Source organism: Peromyscus maniculatus, chromosome 18, assembly GCF_049852395.1.
Source record: "Peromyscus maniculatus bairdii isolate BWxNUB_F1_BW_parent chromosome 18, HU_Pman_BW_mat_3.1, whole genome shotgun sequence".
NCBI classification, from domain to species: Eukaryota; Metazoa; Chordata; class Mammalia; order Rodentia; family Cricetidae; genus Peromyscus; species Peromyscus maniculatus.
Genome location: NC_134869.1, coordinates 40515102 through 40536027, shown reverse-complemented (window position 1 = coordinate 40536027; position 20926 = coordinate 40515102). Strand labels below are relative to the sequence as shown.

Sequence of the window (20926 nt, the reverse complement as noted above, 5' to 3'; positions counted from 1 at the left end):
AATATCTTCAATTGCTTCTGTTATTTAAAATAAAAAGTCTTGGTAAAATCTTGGAACTAATTTTCTAACTCTTAAGTTAAAATAACTTCCCCAAGACGATTTTTATTCATAGTTTTTTTTTTAATTGAAAAACTAGAGGGTTTTTTGGGGGGAGGGTGATGGGGTAATGCTATTTAAATTTTCTATCCCACACAGCAGATGCCCTATCAAAAGGAAAGAAGGTAATTTCTCCTCACACAGGGTTTATAGTTGAATGACAAGAATCAGGTATCCAACACCATGAGATTCTACTAGCCAGCAAGCCTCAAGAGCAACCCAGGAGGACCAAGCAGAAGTATTCTCGCTGAAGTAGCATTTTAAGGGCAAGGGAGACAGGAATAATTTCACCCAGTGCCAGTTCCAAAGAGATAAATCTTGCCATCTATGCCTACTACCAAGCCAGATAAAGGTGAAAGAAAATGTTACGACCAGTATCATCTCAATATACATAATCTGCAAAATAGAGCTGCACCAAAGGGTGGGGGTGGGGGTGGGGAGAAAAAAATGAATTTTCAGGTTGCGTGCCGAGAGGTTGAACTTCAGAAATGCGGACTTCATCTAATCTCTCTGAGCCAGAAAACAAAACAGTCGATCCTTTGTACATCCGGCAGAACAAAGAAACAATGAAACTGGGAAGTGCCTGGGCTGCGAGAACCTGCCCTGGAAACAAACCCTTAAAACCCCATTTGCACTGTGATAAAGCCCAGTGCTGGCAGCGATCCACGGCCGCTCGGCATGCTGCAGAAGCTAAAGGATTTGGAGAACTCTTTTTTAATCTAAGCCCAACAGAAACTTCACGGTATTAAAAACATTTTTGATCCCATAGGAGATATAAATCATAGGCTTCTATCTGGGGTGCAGGCTTCTTTGATGTCTATCAGTGTGTATGAGATGTTTGCATGGGTATGCATGTTTGTGTGTGTATGTGTGTGTGTGTGTGTGTGTGTGTGTGTGTGTGTGTGTGTGTACTGGTACACAGACATGCCATGGCTTAGATCTGCAGAGGTTAGATCACAACCTTGGGTGCCCTTGTATTCCACCTTATTTTTGGAGACAGGCTTTCTTTGTGGCTGTCACTACACACAAGAGGCTGACTGGCCCATGAGCTTCCTGGGATTATCCTTTCTCTATTTCCCAACTTGCCCTGGGAGCGCTGGGATGATAGACATGTGTTACCATGCCTGTGTTTGTGTGGGGGGGTTCTGGGGATTCTGAATCAGGTCCTCATGTTTGCATGGAAAGAATTTAACCCATTGAGCCATCTCGCATGCCCCATTTTTTTAAAAAAATAATTTATTTATTTTTATTTTATGTGCATTGGTGGTCTGCCCGTATGCATATCTGTGTGAGGGTTTCAGATCTTGTAGTTACAGACGGTTGTTATTAGCCATGTGATTGCTGGGAATTGAACTCATGAACTGCTCTGGAAGAGCAGTCAGTGTTCTTAACCGCTGAGCCATCTCTCCAGTCCCCCCCATCCCCAAATTTTATATGTATGTATGTATGTATGTATCTATGATGTATGTATGTTGTGGGAAGGATTTTAACATTGTTTGACAATTCATTTAAATAACCACCAATCCAGTTTTTCTGTTCTCAAAAGAAAAGACAAAGCTTGGCAAAATTCCTAAGCCAAAATGAATTATGTTTTCCTTAAAAAGAGAAAAAAAAAGTCGCTTGGAAAGGAGAAAATTGTATTTCTAATGCAAGTAATATTTAATTCCTATAATTCTTACCAGTGAGGTTACTGAAAAACATTAGTGTTTATTGCTACAAGGATTTCTAGTCTTAGAATTGGAAATGGCTGAATCTATTTTAGAAATAAAGCTAAACCCAGAAGAGTGCAGCTAACCTATGCATTGGTGTTGACAGCTATCTGGGGCCTACGTTATATCTGCGTAGGACACCATGATTTACAACGAGCCTTAGACATAGCGAATTAGGCCTGAGGAAGTCCAACCAAACCTCTGACACCCGGTGCAAACTGTGTGTTCTTCCCAGCACGGGAAATGCTGCCCTGAATTGCATATTCAGTGTAACCACCACCAAACATATGTTCGTGGAAATGACAGTCGTGTCTATAGATCTCCTCAGTTGATGGCGTATTCAACGCGAGTAACCTATGTCTAGTTCTAGGCCCATGGAAGCTCCCTCGAACTACTGATGGATTATCATTTTAGGAAGCCACATGGGAATTTATGAAGAAGTGGTTGTAGCACAGAGCTGAGCATGAGCTTTGAGGGTGTGGGCAAGGGACACATAAAACAGCAGCCAGAATCATGCCCTGGAGTGGATGTTGGCTTCTCAAGGGCGTCGCCCCATTGAGTTTTGAAGTGTTTTCCTTCTCTGTTCCTTTCTCTGGTTGTTTTAGTGCATTTACCCGAGGTCCTATCACTTTGTGCTGGATTACTGCAAGAGATGGTTACGTGTTTTCCTTATGTCAGGGTTTCCTTCCACTATTGCCCATTTATCCTGTGTGTGCCTCTCCCAGCTTCCATCCGCACCCCACTGAAGCAGCAAGATCTTCATTAGCATCCACTTCAAGGCAGAGCCCAAGTTTCCTCACAGGCACTCAAGGTTTTCCTGGCTCTAGACAGTGCCCTTCTTTCTAATTGTATCTCTCTTTAGGGTCTCACTCAAGCTCAGGAGACCTCTGGGCACCCAGAGCCAAGTTCTGGTAGCTTTAGGGAAACCAGGACAGCTATCATTCTTATTTAAAAGCAGGTCGGTAGCAAGCTTGATGGATTGCAAGCAACATTTATTTGACATTTTATAAAAAACTGGAATGAACGTCAATGATTCAAATAAAATAATCAGAGGTTTTTTTTCATGGAAATTATGTGGAGAGTGTGGAATAATGATTTCAAATAATTCCTGCTACATGCTCTTGAAAACGAGGAGAAAATTAGCACAGGAAAGGCATTTCCCACAGTCTCCAGCACACTCAATACATTTCTTGTGGAAAGAATTTCCTTTGTTGTTACTGTTTGACTATAACGCCCAAGTTCTCCACCTGTGGGTCGCAACCCCTTTGGGAGGGATGTGTGTTGAAAGATTCTTTCACAGCGCCTGCCTAAGACTATCAGAAAACACAGACATTTACATTACTATTCACAACAGTAGCAGAATTCCAGTTATGAAAATAACAGTAGAAAATAATCTTGTGGTTGGGGGTCACCACAACATGAGGAAGTGTATTAAAGGGTCGCAGCATTAGGAAAGATGTGGACCACTGCTATAGTCAGTTTTCTTGCTCACTTTAAGGGTGATGCAATATATTAGGTTAATGTGGAATACAGAATACTGTTGTGCCAATACATCAGGTTGCTGGACATTAGATTTACATTTCATGTAAACGTCAGCCGCAAGGAACCTGTACACCACTAACAACTTTGAAGGAAGTTTGCAACATTTTTGACAATCATTTGCCACATCGTTAACAACGGCACAGACTGCCATATTATTGTGCAGATCATAGTATCAAATACTAAATATTCATTAGGTGCTGGTCAAGGCTAGCAATCTGTGAATTGGAGACATACCTGAGAGGAATAAACAGAAAAAAGATGAATTATCAAGGTGGCTAACTTTGGCATCACATATAGATGGATACATCCCAATGCTGGCATTTATCACAAGGATGGTTATAGGCAAGGTACTCTGTCCCCTTGTTCCTCATCTTGAGTGGAACTAGTGATATGCATTTTTTCAGAGTTGTGGTAAGAGGCCATGCAGAGAGTTAAGGGTGATCCTGGCCCATGGGGGACACTTCATAGAAAGTGGTTGGTGTGAGCCTTGCTGCGGCGTGTATTGTGTTCCACACAGGGTTCCACACATTTTCCCTTATTTGAAACGCTGGGAACAAATATGTCTCGGATTTGGAGGTTTTTTTTTTTTTATTTTTGAAATATTTCCATACACATGATGAATATTGGTGAGGACGGAACCCAAGTCTAAACACAGCATTTTCATGTTTCATTACATCATATGCACCTAGCATAAAGGTAATTTTAAATACTTGAATTCATGCAGAAAAGAGACCTTCATGGTGTGGGATTTTCTACTTGTGACATCATGTCGGTACTCAAAACGCTGCAGATTTTTGAGGATTTTAGATTTTTTTTTTGCATAAAGATGCTTGATCTCTACAGTAATAAAGGAAATTTCAATGCTAAAATTGAGAAGCCGAGAGCAATATTCAAGGACCGTGGACTTTAGCTGTGTGCTTCATGAAGGAGACAAACTCCAAAAAATTTGGGAGGGTGCCTAGGACTTGAAAACCAGAATAAAGAGAGCGACTGCAAAGTGAGAAAGCAGGGCTAATCTGAAGCACTGTAGAGTTCATTTCTACTGAGTACAGAGACCCTGTCAGCACTGAGACCATTTCTACAGTCTGCAGGGCCTGCATTCCACTCCCCACAGTGTCCTTTAGTACTTCCTGTCCCCAATTCGCTGTCACCCACACCACGGTCTCCTCAGTATTATCTAAAGTGCTGCTTGGGTGCAATATAAAGAGGAGCTCTCCAGCCACAGCTCCTGATGGGATTGCTGCTCCAAAGCTTTGTATGTAAGTAGAAATGAGTGAGCTATCATGTGATGTATGCTGCTACACCCGGCCAGCTAAACAGGTAAGGACATTTTTTTTCTGGTGTTGGGTAAGTTAACTGTATGGTTGTTGTGTGGTTTTTTTTTAATCACACATATAAAGTTGTAAATTGGAATATTTATAAATCAAATGAGATCACCGTGGTTTAGAAATGAGATCACCGTGGTTTGGATTGTTCAAAATGATACACAAGGATATACATGAAACAAGGTTGGCCAAAAAGTGGTAATTTATCAAAGGCAGGTAATAGGTACATGCTATTTCATTATACTATTATTTTGACTTTCTTCTTTTAAAAAGTAATGAAATGCCGGGCAGTGGTGGCGCATGCCTTTAATCCCAGCACTCGGGAGGCAGAGGCAGGCGGATCTTTGTGAGTTCGAGGCCAGCCTGGGCTACCAAGTGAGTTCCAGGAGAGGCACAAAGCTACACAGAGAAACCTTGTCTCGAAAAACCAAAAAAAAAAAAAATTAATGAAATGCATTTATTTTACGTGTATGAGTGTTTGTATGAGTATCTGCACACTGTGTATGTGCTTAGTACTGTAGAGGCCAGAAGAGGGCGCTGCATCCCCTGGAACTGGAGTCACGGACAGTTGTAAGTCACCATATGGGTTCTGGGAATTGAACCCAGGTCCTCTGAAAGACCCACAAGGGCTCTTAACTGTTGAGCCATCTCTTTTTCACTTTCTTATGTGTTTGATATGTTCAGTGTCTTCCTCCATAAGGAAGAAAACAACAACGTTAAAAATGAAAATCCCCGAAAAGCTGTCCTGCTCACTTCACATTTAGGGGCGGATCTGTGCCTTAATTTCTCTATATTTGTATATCCACAAGGCTTGGTTTCTCCTGCTGGAAAAGGAAGTGGCCAACACTGTCTCTATGTTATCTTTTCTGTAGGGTCTCTAGCAAACTGCCGTATGAAAAAGGAAGGCAGAACATTTCTTTCTGTTCTTTTCTGTATCTCCTTAAAGTTGACTTGAAAGGTAATGGAACATCACGTAGAAATCTGAAGGAACCAATATCAGCTTAAAAATAATATACATTCCTGTAAACAACGGTGAGACTATCGAGATGGACGAAGCAGAGATCAAGTTCCAGCTCTGTCATGAATGAGCTAGGTGGATTTGTGGAAATTACATTAGTCCTGAGCAAGATGAAGACCATACCCAAACTGGAAGCAATAGTAGATTTACTGCATGAAGAATGTGACTAACCATTCCAATTTGACAACTAAAATCTCCTAACAACCCTATGAAGTAGGTATTATCATTTTCCCATCTCAACTACATAGATTAATAAGTGGCCCTGGGGCAAAGGGCAACTTTCTCTAAACACCCTGGCCAATGAACAGTGGAGGCACCCTTCAGAATTCATCTCTGAATCATTATGCGAATTCTCCTTTCAAATGCTCGCTCTATAGTGTCTCCAAGAGATAGAGTCAAACAGTAGATACTCAAGAGGCTGAGGAGGAAGAATTGTCATGAGTTTGAGTGTAGTATGGGAGGTACATAGGGAGACCTTGCCTCAAAACACAAAAGAAACAAAACCCAAAAGTAATATATATATATATATATATATATATATAACATCTATTATGTTGATATAAATATAGATATATAAATATCTATTGTTATATTAGTACATGCTTTCATGTATTAAATATGGAAGGTTTTGTGCATAAAAACACACAAAAACTATATGAATTTCTTCCTGGAAATCATAATAAAATAGTCCCAGGCATTACAGATTTAACCGCACATAAGAAGGCATGGTCCCCAAATATTACTATTGATGAATGATAGGAAAGAAATGTCAATGGCTCCCAAGTTGCAGTGTGCTCTGGTGCACTTTGGGTCCCCCAGCTCTATTATTTCTAAGTTCAGGTTCATTTCACATAGCATGGAAACCAGAAATATTTTCATATCAATCTCTGTAGAATTTGTTGAAGAGAGAAAGTTACAGAGAGTTTTCAGAAATAATGTCTTATATTTAAAGTTATAGTTGACTTGTAGGTTGAAGCTGTACACTCTAATAACCCCAGAATGAGGCTGTATTTGAGAGGGTGGGTTTCTTTGAAGAGGTGAGTTACGTTGAACTGGGGTCATTAGGTTGGGCTCTGATCTAATATGACTAGTGTCCTTTCAAGAAAAGCAGAGAAGAAGGACACAGCCTTGTTTGGACAGACAGATCTATCACACTGAGAAAGTGGCCCATGTGCAAGACAAGGAGAGAGGCCCATGAAGACAGAAAAACTGCAGACATTTGACCTTGGAATCTTAGCCTCAAGGACTGAGGAAAATCAATTTTGTTTTTAGACTACTCAAGTTTTGGTATGGCAGCCTTAGTCAATCCAGTACAATAAATAACATTTTGGAATGGAAATAATAGCTGATGCAGTAGTTCAAGTGCCTAAATGGTTTTCATATAGATTAAGAAATTCAGGGCTAGAGAAATGGTTCAGTGGTTAAGAACACTGGCTGCTCTTCTGGAAGACCCACATGGCAGCTCACAACTGTCTACAACTGCAGTTCCAGGGAATCCAACACTTTGACACAGACATACATGTAGGCAAAACACCAATGCACATAAAAATAAAAAAGATATTAAATAAGAAGAAATTCACCATGTTAAGATAATTAAAATCATTTGAGGTTGGGGGTGTTTGGACTTTTTTTTTTCTAGGAAGAATAATAAGTATCTGAGATTAACAAGAAGTCAAATGCCTGTGAGTATTTATTCCCAGGTAAAGTTCCAACCTCAAGTTCACTGGGCTCAAGGAGATGAGATAATGGATCAGAAACTGAACACTACCTCAGACAACTTTTCAAAACCCAAAATGACAGGTCATGCTCACAGGAAGAGCATCAGTGTGACCCGATGAGAACTTGACCTCTGTGCATGCTCTTCCTCCTGAAAACCCAAAATCTGGAGCCCCAGGCTAAACCTAAGAAAAGCATCAGCCTTGGGCTATAGAGCAAGTTCGATCAGCCTTGGGCTATAGAGCAAAACCTAGGGGTCTCTTTCTTTCTCCCTCTCTGGTATTAAATACTCAAAGCTGTCTGGATTATCAGCAGCAAGGAATGTCATGTGGGATACCAAATAGAATTTTGGGACAGAGAAGGGAGATAGACTAAAACAAACAAACAAAACTAAGGAAATGTTAATCCATTATAGGTTAATCATGCTAATCCTGGCTCATTTACTGCAACAAACACAGTAAAAATAGGGAAATCTCAGGTATCTTGGTGCTAGGTCATAACTTTTCTGTAAATCTGACCTAAAATACAGCTTTTTCTTTTCTTTTCCTTTTCTTTTCTTTTCTTTTTCTTTTTTCTTTTTCTTTTTTTTTTTTTTTTGAGACAGTGTCTTCCTGTGTAGCTCTGGCTGGCTTGGAACTCAATATCAAGTAGATCAAGCTAGCCTCAAACTCAGAGATCCAGATGCCTTTGCTTCCTGAGTTCTGGAATTAAAGACGTGCCCAGTGAACTTTGCATTTTTAGTGCTGCTGAAACGAACTAGAATTTTCACAAATCCTACAGAAGCCAAACAGAATCTAGTTATTATTTAAACACCTAGGCATCCCAGAGGCTACCACTTTGCAAATGCTGTTTTAGACTCTGAGGTTGCCGTCCCTGAAGCATGCCCGCTTACTCAACATTGGGTATGGCTATTGTATTATTTCCTGGTAAATCCACAACTGCACAACTGGACATTCACAACATTCTTGCTGCATTTCAGTTAATGACCAGATAAACTTAAGAATAGTCCTCTGTCCTCTCTGTGATTATAACAGCCTGGTACTCGGGAGTCAGGACAAAGTCCTCATTCAGGAAAGATGTGTAAGGCTGTGTGGCCATTGTCAATATAACCTCTCATGCCTGCTCTAGACTACAAGGGCAGGGACCATTTTTTCTTTTTTTTTGTACTATGATTTTATAAACTCACCAATCTCTCTCTGGCCTTGTTCCCATTGCTATCCCAAGCAGTGAACACCTGCTAAACTGAATCTGAGTCCACAGTTTCCAAATCTCATTTGAAATCTCAAATGGATGCTTACTATTACTGAAATACAACTTACTTAATTTCTTTTTAAGTCCAGGTCTACATAAAACAAAATAATTAACTATTTTGGACTATCAGTAAAGCCCAGTAAAGCAACAGTCTGATCTCCATTCATGAGTGGCTCTTGCTTTTGTTCTAATTCATCCTACACCTAGATCCTAGATTGGTAAAAAGCAGCAAAAAACCCACATTTTGAAAGGTGTCTTTTGTTTGTTTAAAGCTTTGTCTGACTTGATATTATATTAGTTGGCATTGCTTTAGTAATAGTAAAATATGGTTTATGGACCTCATCACTAAGGCTTAGCAATCAATATTGAGGAATAATAGTCCTTTTTTCTTAACAAAAACGAAAACTTACATTTAAAAACTAGAAAGTACTACATATAAATGAATGTATAAATAAAAAACTAAAAAAAATCCCCCCAAAACAATATTTTAAAATCCTAATTCAAATTTTCATATTTAAATGAAATCTTTATTTTAAAGACAGGGAGAGTTCTGAGAAGGATTACATCGTCATAGAAATAAGGGTGGGACACCATCTGCGATTTTCATCGTCCGTATTTATCCTGAGGCTCAGGAAATGTATGGTGAAAAGTACATCCTTAGGAAAAAGAGTCTGGGCGTGGCTTGTCTAGTGTAGAGTAAGCCCTGGGTTCTGTCCCTAGCGCGGTAAAACAACACACAGAAGCATTTTATTCAATATCATCCATGTGATGTGAATGCGCCTTATGCTTCACCAAACACCTCTGGGCTTGCAGAATCTCACCGCCTAACAACTCAAGGCTTGTTTTTATGCTACTGACATCTTCAGGGAACCTTTTCTCCTGATCTTTTTTTTTTTCTTTTCCAAAAAGTAAATCCTTGGATTGAATAACTGTCTCCAAGCTCTTTAAGGAGTATGTTTTCCCCAAAAGCTTCTGAAAACGCAGCCACTTTAAAAATTCGCTCTGTCCCACTGAACACACACACACACACACACACACACACACACACACTGTTGGTGAGACCCTTTCCAGTGCAACTGTTACATCTGGATGCTCTAGGTTCAACACTCTATGGTTGTAGTAATGTGAGTATCCACAGAACCATTTTTGACTTCCAAGAAACCGACCATGTAACCATGTAATGATTGAAAATGCAGCTGCTTCCACTCCTAGGAGAATCTCTAATTCTGTAGTTGATTTCTCTCTCTCTCTCTCTCTCTCTCTCTCTCTCTCTCTCTCTGTCTGGTTCCATGCAAATGCAAGCATATTCTTAACAAATTGTTTGTCTTTTCAAATTAAGGTTCCTTCGGCCCTTAAGAATCACCTCTATGTTTTATCTGTCGTAAGCCAAATGATGTAAGTGGGCATTATGACTTGAAAAGAAAAAAAAAACTATGAAAGGATTAATATTTCAGGGGCTCGGTGAGATTTTCCAACTGTGATCGCACTTCCCGTCTGACAGGTGGCCTTCAAAGAGCTGTGGCCAAAGACGTATCTTTGTACTGGCAGAAATGAGAAAGAGTCCTAAAGACAACCCATTTCTCTATCTAACTTTCAGAAGTTTTCTCTTTGATTTAAAGTTCTGGTTGGAGGAAGCCTTCACCATTGTGTGGAACAGAGATGGCAAAGACCAAAGAATTGGGGAATTTGTGGCACCCTCACAGGCTAAGACTCCGGTGAGGTAAATGCCCGTGGCAGCCTCTGCAGGTGGGAACAGCTTGGGTCTGAAGCACCATCCAGCCTCTCATTTCACAGATAAGAGAGTGGAGGCAAGAGAGACTTAGCACCCACACATGGAAGGAGGTGCTGGGAAATCATTGGTTCGAAGTTCAGAGTGGCCAAAGAATGTTCTCTACTGTTGTGTACCTCAAGACACAGAAAACCACTTTTGCACCCTCATTTCAAGGGACTTTTCCAACTTTCCCTATAAATAGTACTATTTTATTCCTGAAGATTTTATGTCCTGGTTCACACACCCTATAAACACAACCAAACATATCCTTAATCATCACAACTCCATTATTTAGTATCAAAACAATTACTTAAGATGATTCTGGTGTGTCGCAATTTAACACGATGGAAGCTCAGACCACATCAATTAAAATACTCCCTCTGCCCACTTCCTCCCCTTCCAGGGGCCGTTTAGTCAGCTCCAAGAGTCAAGTAAGCTGCTCTGACCAGGTCGCAGCCAAATAGAACTCCTGGTCCAATATCTTCACACACACACACACACACACACACACACACACACACACACACACACTTTTTAAATGCCTAAAGATCAAATGAAAGCCCCAGTATGAAGAGGCAAGGCTCAGCTTAGAGTAGCTTGGCCATCCCGTTACACCTGTGACACTTTCTTTACCTGTCTGTAAGACCAGAGTTCTCTCTTCTCCATCCGGAGAGACAATCCTGAAGTTATAGATGGTTCCTGCTTGTAAATCCTCAGGGTTACATCCATAGGTGATGTTGTCTATCCAAATGGGGTGGCACCACGCGGGCCCTGAGGTATCACTGTTGTAGATGAGGCTAAAGTTGCAGGGTGACCCCAAAGTCCTCCACTGGATAGACGCTGACAAGCTTGAGACCTTGGACTCCAACAGTGTGAAGTTACATCTCTCTAGCTCTGCCAGTCCAGCCTGCAAAAGGATCAGAGAGCACAGATTAAGCCCACAGTCTGTACTGCCTAGAGACATATATCCACCTCTTGGAGTCACCTGTCCTCACCCCTGGCGCCCAGCCTCAGTTGTCCCCTCATCCTCCAACCCAGGAAAGGGCTCACAGGGGAAGTGGATGGCAGGCAACTTTCACCCTAGGTGCTCCACCTCCCCCAGGAGCATCTGGAGACCGAAGGTTGCTTTCTTGACAGCAGGTTGAGCTGTCAGTTTGGTAGATGGCAGAATTTCGGGAAAGGATGACTCTCCTACATAGAAACATGAGGTTTCTGTTCCTTTCCGCCTAGCAGTGCAGCCTGGAGGCTGGAAAGAGGATGGACTTGGTTCTTAGTAGGGGGGATCAGAGCATCATCCCCAACCCCTGCCTGCCCGCTCACCTGCAGGAGGCTCAGCGTGATCCACAAGGCCAGTGCGGCTCCATGGTTCAGCATCTCGCTGGGAGGACAGCCAGGCTACCTCGGGTACCACTTGTTGCGCGCTCAGCGCGCCCCCCGTGGGCGCAGCGCGCTTCCCTGGGAGCCGGTGGCGAGGCGCTTGGGTTGCGGCAGCAGCTGCTTCTGCTGCCGCCCGGGGCGGGCTGCGGACGCGACAGGCGGCGGGGACCCGCGGCGCGCGGCCCTTCCCACGCTGCCATTCTGACCCGTGCTGCCTCGCCCCCAAGCCCCGTCCGGGACTTCCGCAATCAAAAGGCAATTTCCTTGTCTCCCGGCAAAGGAACAATGCTCCGGAGAGGGAGGGAGCCCCGAGGAGCCAACGCCTGAGGCTGCCAAGGGGGCCCGAGGCCAGCCAAGCTGCCCCCCCCCTCCCCTGCCTCCGCTGCCGCTGCCTCCTCGGCCAAGGGTCCCTTCCGGGGCCGCGGGGCTCTGCTTTCTCCTCCTCCTGGACTTTCACTTTTTTCCTTCTCAGTGGTCCTCAGCTCTGTCGGCATAGCCTTAAACGGTGCTTGAGCCCTCTCACTTTTCAGTGTCCCCCCACCCCCCGTCCCTTCTCCACACCCAGCGTCCCCCTCCCCGTCTTCCTTCCTATCCTTTCTCATCTGCTTTCTCCAGGGCCTCTTTTCCCAGGCTTAAACTTGACCGGAGCACATTTCCCTGGGTCGCCCACACTCTTTCCTGAAGCCTTTTATTAGAGGGCTTTAGCCCTTCTCACCTCAAAACACTCATTTGTCACTGTCCACATCCTTTTGACATCAGCCGGAGAAAAGACCCTCATCGAGCCCGGCCGTTATCAACACGACCTTCATTTCTCCCGTCCCTGTCTCTCAGTTTGCTTGCATAGGTCTGTGGGCTCTCCCTAAATCTTAGGGAAATACTGTGAACTGACAACAAAATAATCGTCAGCGACATGTTCAAGCCCCCAGCAAGCAATGTCGCCACCGACCATCCAATCGAAGGTCCTGTCATCCCCACCGGGCAGAAGAAACGAATATCAGCTTAGTTCAGTGGGAAACACTCCCGTAACTCAGCTTCCCACACCTTCCAAAGACGTAGGCACGGTGTTTCCCACGCCAACTGTCAGCACAACTGTCCTATAACCTGAAGAAATGTGTGTCTCAAAGTAGGTTCGAGAAAAACTCTATCTAAAAAGCAAAAAAGTACTTAATGGTACACAGGTGATAACAGTGAAGCCTTGTAGCCAGTTTTATGGTTTCAAGGTTCTGAGGTGCTTAAAAGGAGATATGACCCCACTGAAACGACTAAGGTGAGGTCAAATCCTGTTCTGATTCCATTTTGGGTTTACTTAAGATAGTAGTTCTTAGCCCCCTACACCTTCTCCCCACAAACCGTCAGGTCTGCCTTGGCAACACATTTGAGATTCTCATGCCTTGACTATGGTTCCAGATGTATTAGCCAAAATAATTGGCAAGTTATGTTTAAAATGACTATTATGCTCTGGTAGAAATGGACATTTTAAGATTTTCTGACCCTAGATATTCTAACTTTGATGTGTCTTTGTGGGTTTTGTCTTTGGAAATGCTGTATGCCTGAGCGGGGCCACCAAGAGACTTCCAGGGTCGTGACCCCCCCTCTTGGTCTGGCCATTAATAAAAGACTCAAAAGTCTTAATTGGCTTAATCAGCGTTGTCAATAACTGTCTCTCATGGATCATTACACCACATTTCAAATCACCGAAGGATTAGGACACCCACTCCCGCACATATATTACAGAGTGGATGAACTTAGGTTGTCAGCTGCTTATGTCTCCTGTACTCACTTTGAAGGAAAGAAGAAAACTTGAAGAAAGTGAAAATTACTTTAGTTCTTCTAGAAGATATGCTTGTCGATATTTCTTCACGAAAAGCTGAGTTTGTTCCCTTCCAGAGACTTCGGGGCTTATAGAGGTAGATACATACAGGTCTGAAATCTCCCTTGTAAGTCAGCAGGCACTCACCAAGCATCGAGCACCTGTGTGCTTTGGGAAAATGCAACGTGTCTTGTTTCTTTACCCAGGGTGCTTGTCTCCCTAAATAAGTTTTCATTCTCTGTATTTTCTACCCAGCATCCTCCACAGCCTGGCAGACCTTCCTGTCTCATCACCCATAGCCTGCTTCTCTCCTCCATTAGCCGGGTGCTTCATTACAAGCACCAACCACCTTGAGTCTTAAGTGAAGTTACTCAGCTCATTCCTCTTTACTTTTTCTTACTTTTCTGTATTCAGAGAACTAGGCTACCCCAGTCAAAGAAGAGCAATGTTCTAAAGGCGTCGCATAGAGAACTATGATACAATCACAAATGTAAAAGCAGCTTGGCAAACCTCATTTGAGCAAGTGTTAGTTTGTATAGCAACAGGTGCATCCAAATCAATTTCTCTTTTTGTTTTTATTTTTGGTTCTCTTGTAAAGTTACTCATTGCATAGGCCCCACTTACTAATTCCTGATGTTTATGCTTTTCTTTGTCATCGTTTCCAATTGGTTTTATTGATTTGAAGTCTTCCCACTTAAATATATTAAATATTCACTGTCCTCTGGAAATCTTTAATAAATCCTATCTTTCCCAAGTGCACACACACACACACACACACACACACACACACACACACACACACTTGCACACACACATTCACTAACATGCTGCATCCTTTCTGACGAAGCTTTCTAATATATCTGATAATCCTTCCTTATCACTTAGATGAATATACCTGAAGACATTTGAAAAGGAGCAAACAGGGACTGTGAGAAAAACCTTCCCAACACTACTGCTTAGATGCTTCCAAATTAACAGAAACCCGGCCAAGAGTGCTCCCAAGAACCTGCCAAGAGTGCTCCCAGGACCAAGAATTTGGAAAATAAGAAATCCTGTTTTTTAAATCTGTTTTTGAGCTATCAATGATGAACATGTCTATTTAGAATCATTGAGTTTAAGTCATTTTTTAATATCCTCAACATAGTTGAAGATCATATCAGTACATGATGGGAAGGACCAGTAGTTACAAACATTTCTTTTCCAAAGGTATATAACTTCGGACTTTTAATTTATCATTATTTTACCTTTATCATCTCAAGGCTGACCACAGAGCTTCCAATACTTTGTGGGTTCTAAGTAGCCCATAAAAATTAATGTGTAATGAGAGACAATAGTTTCGACTTAAACTTGGACTCTTTTTTTTTGTTTGTTTGTTTTGTTTTGTTTTGTTTTTCAAGACAGGGTTTCTCTGTGTAGCTTTGCGCCTTTCCTAGAACTCACTTGGTAGCCCAGGCTGGCCTCAAACTCACAGAGATCCGCCTGGCTCTGCCTCCCGAGTGCTGGAATTAAAGGTGTGCGCCACCACCGCCCGGCTTAAACTTGGACTCTTAATGACTATATTTTTCCTTTTGAAAACACAGGGCTGCAGAAGTAGTTAAGATCACTTGTGGCTTTTGTAGAGGACCTGGGTTCAGTTCCTGGAGCCCACATGGTAATCACAACTATCCTTAACTGCACTTCCAGGGAATCTGATGCTTTTCTGACCTCATGGGTACCAGGCAGGCATGCATGTGGTACATGGGATATAACTGGAGACAAAACACTCACACACATATTAAATAAACAAATAAAAAATTTTAAAAGTGGAATCACAGCGGCAGTGTTAATCTGCAAATCTGCAAATGTGGCTACAGTTTCCAGGAGCACAGGATTATGTGCCCAAGGTCACCTTTTGGATGGAGATCGTTTGATACTCTGTGCAAAGTATAGATATGTTGACTGGTTTCTCATTTGCTCTCTGTTTGGAATTCCTCAACGGCTTTTGAGCCCATTTTTCCTATAATGTGACCCTGCATTTTACTTTTAGAAGTCATTGCATTCCAGGAATGGGGATCAGTCATTCTGTACTTTGACAGTGGCTTAACCTTTACTCTTTGCCATCAGGAAACCTTTCCCAGACTCCACAGGAAGGGCGTGGCTGCTTCTGACTAGACAGTTGTCTTCTAAAAATGGTGATAAAACGTCCACAGTAACAATCGTGTTTGAGTTAACACAGTCATGGCTTACAAGCTCACAACTAAGGCATAGATCTTGTTATATTATGAACACTGATGCTGAGTTCATCAGTCACCAGGGGCAAGAACCACTGTTTGGGAATGGTGACTTTATTTCTTTGTATATTTTTCATACTTATTTGCTTATTGCAAAGAGCAACTTAAAGATGTAAGTAAGCAGCTCTGTAAGAGGTGTATAGGGCAAGGTGTGCAAGGTCCTGAGCACAGGATCGTCCATCCCCTTGGGGTCGGGAGCATGTCACACTTGGGAGCATAGGGATGTGCTCCTTCTCACCTTCCTGGAAGCCCTCAACCTTGGGCACCTGGTATTTATAGATATTACATGAAGTAGGGCTGACTGAATCATTGGCCACTGGTAATGAACTCAACCTTCAACCCTTTTCTTCCTCTATGAGACCCCTTCCAAGCATCCATCAGTTCTCCCAGTCTCTTCACCCCTATTAAGTGTTTATCAGTGGTGCCTCTAAAATTCACATTCACAAAGACTCAGGTATGGTTGAAAAACATTGCTTGACCTGTATCTACTTAGAGCTGTTTCAGGGACCTAAGTCGAATATTTTAACAAAATACATGTTTATTATTCAAATGACATAAGAAATTGCAAGGATTATAGGAACAATGTACCAGGAGCCACAGATTAAAAAAGCCCAATGTGCAGAATGTTCCTCTGGACTTTAAGTCCCAATAAGCCCATCTGTGATCTAGTGTCTATTCTTTTACATCTGTTTTTACCACAATGGCTGGGGTAGAGTTGGGGTGTACCTTTTGCATCCCCAAAATCTCAGTTGCCTCATGATGGAGTTAGCTGTGTGGTGGCTCTTCACATACTTTGGTTTGAGTATGGCACAAGGTCCCCACATCTTTCTTTATCCCAGGGTAAGGCCATTCCCCAGGGAAATTCAGACCTAGCCAGGGATGGCCACTGCTTCAATTCTGCCTGGAACACCTTCACTTCTTGGCTCTCTCACCAGTTTCCCGTCCACACATCAAGGGTGTTATGAGTCTGGGCACAGCACACTGAGCACACCACCATTATATTTTATCTTCTCTAACCAGTAACTTGTTCTAAGCATTCCACCAGCAGGGTTTACACTCACACAGGAATGTGCCTGCTGGATGGTGCCTATGACATCATCTGATGTCTCAATAGGAAGGAGGTGAGCTACTGTAGACTAGGGACTGGCCAGGGTGTGAAACAGAAACTTCTGCGATAGAGGGGAAGCGAAGTGGATTGGAAAAATTAATGCAAGCAAACCTCCTATGAGAGACTGAAGGCCATGGACCTCACCCAGGACCTTCATTGCCTGGCTCTGCCTTGTTGTCTGTCTCCTGCTTGCTTCCTCTCTTCAGGTGCACGCTTTCCCTCAGCAAACGTGACTAAGCACCTGCTCAGAGCCAGGCTCTGGCTTATGTTTTGAAGATTCCTCCTCCACGCACATCAGACATCATAAGGAAGACGTGCTTTTCATACTTCCCCCCTCACAACCCATTTGTTTAATTCAGAGCAATAATGTGTGGCAATAATATAATTACATATTTGAGTACTGTGTCTTCGGTCCTTTGAGAAGTTCTTTTAGGATAGAGTTTTGGTTTTTCTTTCTGCACAGGGTTCAGAATACAGTAGAATCTCAGCAAATATTTTCTGAGAGAATGACTGGGTCTGTGTAGCTGCTCAGTAAATGCTGTTACGTGAGTAAATTCTCTAACATGCTCTTGCAAGTATGGCCTTGATGCATGTTTTAAATGCTGTGCTGAATGAGAAAAGGAGGAATGGGGGGGTGTGGAACATACAGGGAGGAAGAAAACATGGGAGGGAGAAAGAATAAAACAGGAAGAGATTGATTTTGAAGGAAAGAAGGGAAAAGTGGGAAGAGATAAGAGGGAGAACACAAAATGAAAGGAAGGGAAGGAAGAGGAGGAAAGTGATGAGGAGGAGGGAAAGGAAATGGAATAGGAGACGAGGAGGAAGAGGGAGAGGAAGAAGATGAGGAGGAGAAACGCTCTTAGAGGACAGGGTAGCATCAGTGATTAGCTGAGACCTTGCTAGAAATTCATATTATGGGGCCCGATCTAAAAGGACCTAAAGAAATCAGTAACGCAGCGGGTGGAGGAAACAGTTTGTGTTTTAACAAACCGTCTGTGCTAGTCGGTGGGGAAGAGTTATTCAGACTCCAGTTCAGATTGCTCCCTGATAAACCTTCAACCAAAATTTTATTATTAGGTGAGTTAATTTTAACTCGCCCTTCTTCCTGATTCCTCTCCAATTCCACTGATTTCTCTCTTTCCAAGATGTGTCACAGACTATTTAGAGGGTCTTGAACAAGTTTAGAATTCATAAATTAGTTAATTTTATAATAAATATCGTGCCTGTCTTGATATTTATAATGCTTCATGAAAAATTCAGCGTGGATGATGCAGGAAAAAGACTTGGAAACACAACTTAATTTGACACCAAATGTTAGGCATAAGACCAGCCTGATGCCATTCCTTCTAGGAAGAATTTATTTTTTTCTAGTACTGGGTATTAAACCCAGGGGTTTGCACATGCTCAACACGTGCTCTGCTTCTGATTTTTATTCTAATTCTGTATTTACTTTTCTTAAAAATTTTTTTTTTCATCAGAGGCTTGCTAAGTTGCCCTTGCTGGCCTTGAACTTGCTCCATACCTCGAGAAGGCTTTGTATTTATACCCTTTTGCTCTGGCTTCTGAGTGGAGTAGATGGGCTTATACAGGCCTGCTCACCAAGTCTGTAGAAGTGTGTGTGTGTGTGTGTGTGTGTGTGTGTGTGTGTGTGTGTGTGTATTTAAGTTTATTCTTTAAGAATTCCATACACGTATTCAATATATTTTGATCAATGCTGCCCTCCATCTCTCCCTAGACCCTCTCCTAATTTCATGCCCTCTATCATTTTTTAAAGCAATAACCATCAAATCCAATTAGTGCTTCGTTTATATACATGGTCGTGGAGCCATCTATAGGTGGGCATGTACAACCTATCAGTGTGGCCATCTGCCAGAGAAAAGTGACTTTCTTTTCCACCAACAGCCCTCAGTTGTCAACAACTCCTCAACTAGATGTGAGCCATGTGAGCTCCCCCACAACCCTTGCTGGGAGTTTTTAAAATTTTTTAATTATTTACATACACTACATCCCAACCACTATTTCCTCCACTCACTTCCCCTCTACCAGTGCTCAGCACCCAAACCCCAAATCCACCCCTCCTCTGCTTGCCTTCAAAAAAAAAAAAAAGGAGGCCTCCCAGGGCAATAGGGCAATAAACTGAACACAGCATAAACAACTTACAATAAGACTAGGCACAGATCCTCATATCAAGGCCAGGTGAGGCGACCTGGTAGGAGGAAAAGGGTCCCAGGTGCAGGCCAAAGAGTCAGAGACATCCCCAACTCCTGCTGTTAGGGGGTCCCACAAAAATATAACTGTGCAACCATAATGTTTATCATGCTGGGATTTTGATTGCCTTCCTCTTGTGCAGGTCTTGTGCAGGTAACCATGACTCTTTAAAAGTATTTTTTGTTATTCAAATCTCATGCAATGTCTTTATTTATTTAGAGACAGGGCATCATGAAAACATGGCCTTGATCTGTCTACGTAGCTGAGGATGACTTTGAACTCCTGATCCTCCTGCCTGTACCATCTGAGTGCTAGTGTTATGGGCATGCACAACCAGGCCAAGTTAATGTGGTTCTTAATATATAAGTCAGGGCCTCGCTTAGGCTATACAAATGCTCTACCTAGGAAACTACAATAATTTTTAAAAGAAGGTATAGCAAGCAGGCAGATGTGTCAACTAAAACCAACCACAAGATAGCAAGTACTTTTCTGTTCTTCACTGTATTGCCTCAATAGAAAATTGTAAAAACAACACAATTTTAACCTGCAGCAAGTGTCACGAGTTTCAAAGGAGAAGCACTAAAATAGAAGAAAGCATAATTTCGATGAACAGTTATTTTTAAAAAGTCATGACCATCCTGTTCTGTATCTAGAGATACAATTTGGAGTACTTGAAGAAATCTTTCTAGATAAACTTCCTAGATCATGAGTCTCCAGGAAATAACAAAAACATTTGGAGGACAGTTTTAGGGATGGAAAGAGAAGGCATGTACTACATGCACAGTGCCATTCCCAGCTCAGGGCCAGAAATGTCAGGACCTATAATTGTTAATAGTAAAATAATATTCTACAAGAAACATTAAGATAAACCATGGGAATTGAGTACTCAGTAATACTAAGAATAATGGAGTCCACAGATGAGAATATCTTTCTGAGAACATTCAAATGACAATGAATTCACACTGCATTTTTCTCCAAACAAAGCTGTTCAGTAGATCAGCACGAGAGGCATTTGACAGCTACTCAGACTGGTGGCCATGCCATGATTTTCTACATCCTGGAAGGAAGGATGAGGGAATAGTTATCAGTAGGCTCTTCAACACATCTTTAAGGGTTTAAGGTGTCTTAGGGCTTCCATTGCTGCTACAAAACACCATGACCAAAAAACAAGTTGGAGAGGAAAGGGTTTATTTGGCTTGTATTTCCACATTTGCTGTACACCACTGAAGGAAGTCAGGACAGGAACTCAAACAGGGCACGAACCTGGAGGCAGGAGCTGATGCAAAGGCCGTGGAGGGGAGCTGCGTATTGGCTTGCTTCTCCTGACTTGCTCAACCTGCTTCCTTATAGAACCCATGACCATGGGCCTTCCCCCATTGATCACTAACTGAGAAAATGCCTTACAGCTGGATCTCATGGAGGCATTTCCTCAACTGAGGCTCCTTCCTCTCAGATGACTCTAGCTTGTGTCAAGTTGACATGCAAAACTAGCCAGTACGCTTGGTATTTATTTTCTACACTAATTTCTTATCCTTTTTGATCCTTTTTTTTTTTTTTTTAAGCTGGGAGGAAATAGACTTTGGGTAGCTTTCATCCTAGTACTGTAGCCAAAGGTAGTCACATGATTTACAAACAGCAGTGACTCTAAGGGAACCACTTCCTCAAGCTCCAGGCTTCTGCTGCATCTTTACCAACACCACAGCTGCCACCACCCACCCCAAGAAA

General features: G+C 42.4%; 1 protein-coding gene across 2 annotated transcripts in view; it reads right to left on the bottom strand.

Annotated features, from left to right (window-relative positions):
• Ptprb (protein tyrosine phosphatase receptor type B) overlaps positions 1 to 20926 on the bottom strand; it is a 115951-nt gene that overhangs the window by 76226 nt on the left and 18799 nt on the right. The window contains exons 1-2 of one of the 2 annotated variants that reach the window (XM_006988981.4): positions 11749 to 12005; positions 11062 to 11335 (exon numbers count right to left, since the gene is read on the bottom strand). In XM_006988981.4, coding sequence (XP_006989043.1) covers positions 11062 to 11335; positions 11749 to 11802 — 328 coding nt within the window. In that variant the 5' untranslated portion in view covers positions 11803 to 12005. Of the gene's footprint in view, positions 1 to 11061; positions 11336 to 11748; positions 12006 to 20926 lie in introns of those variants that run through there. The other variant, XM_016007384.3, reaches the window with a different exon arrangement.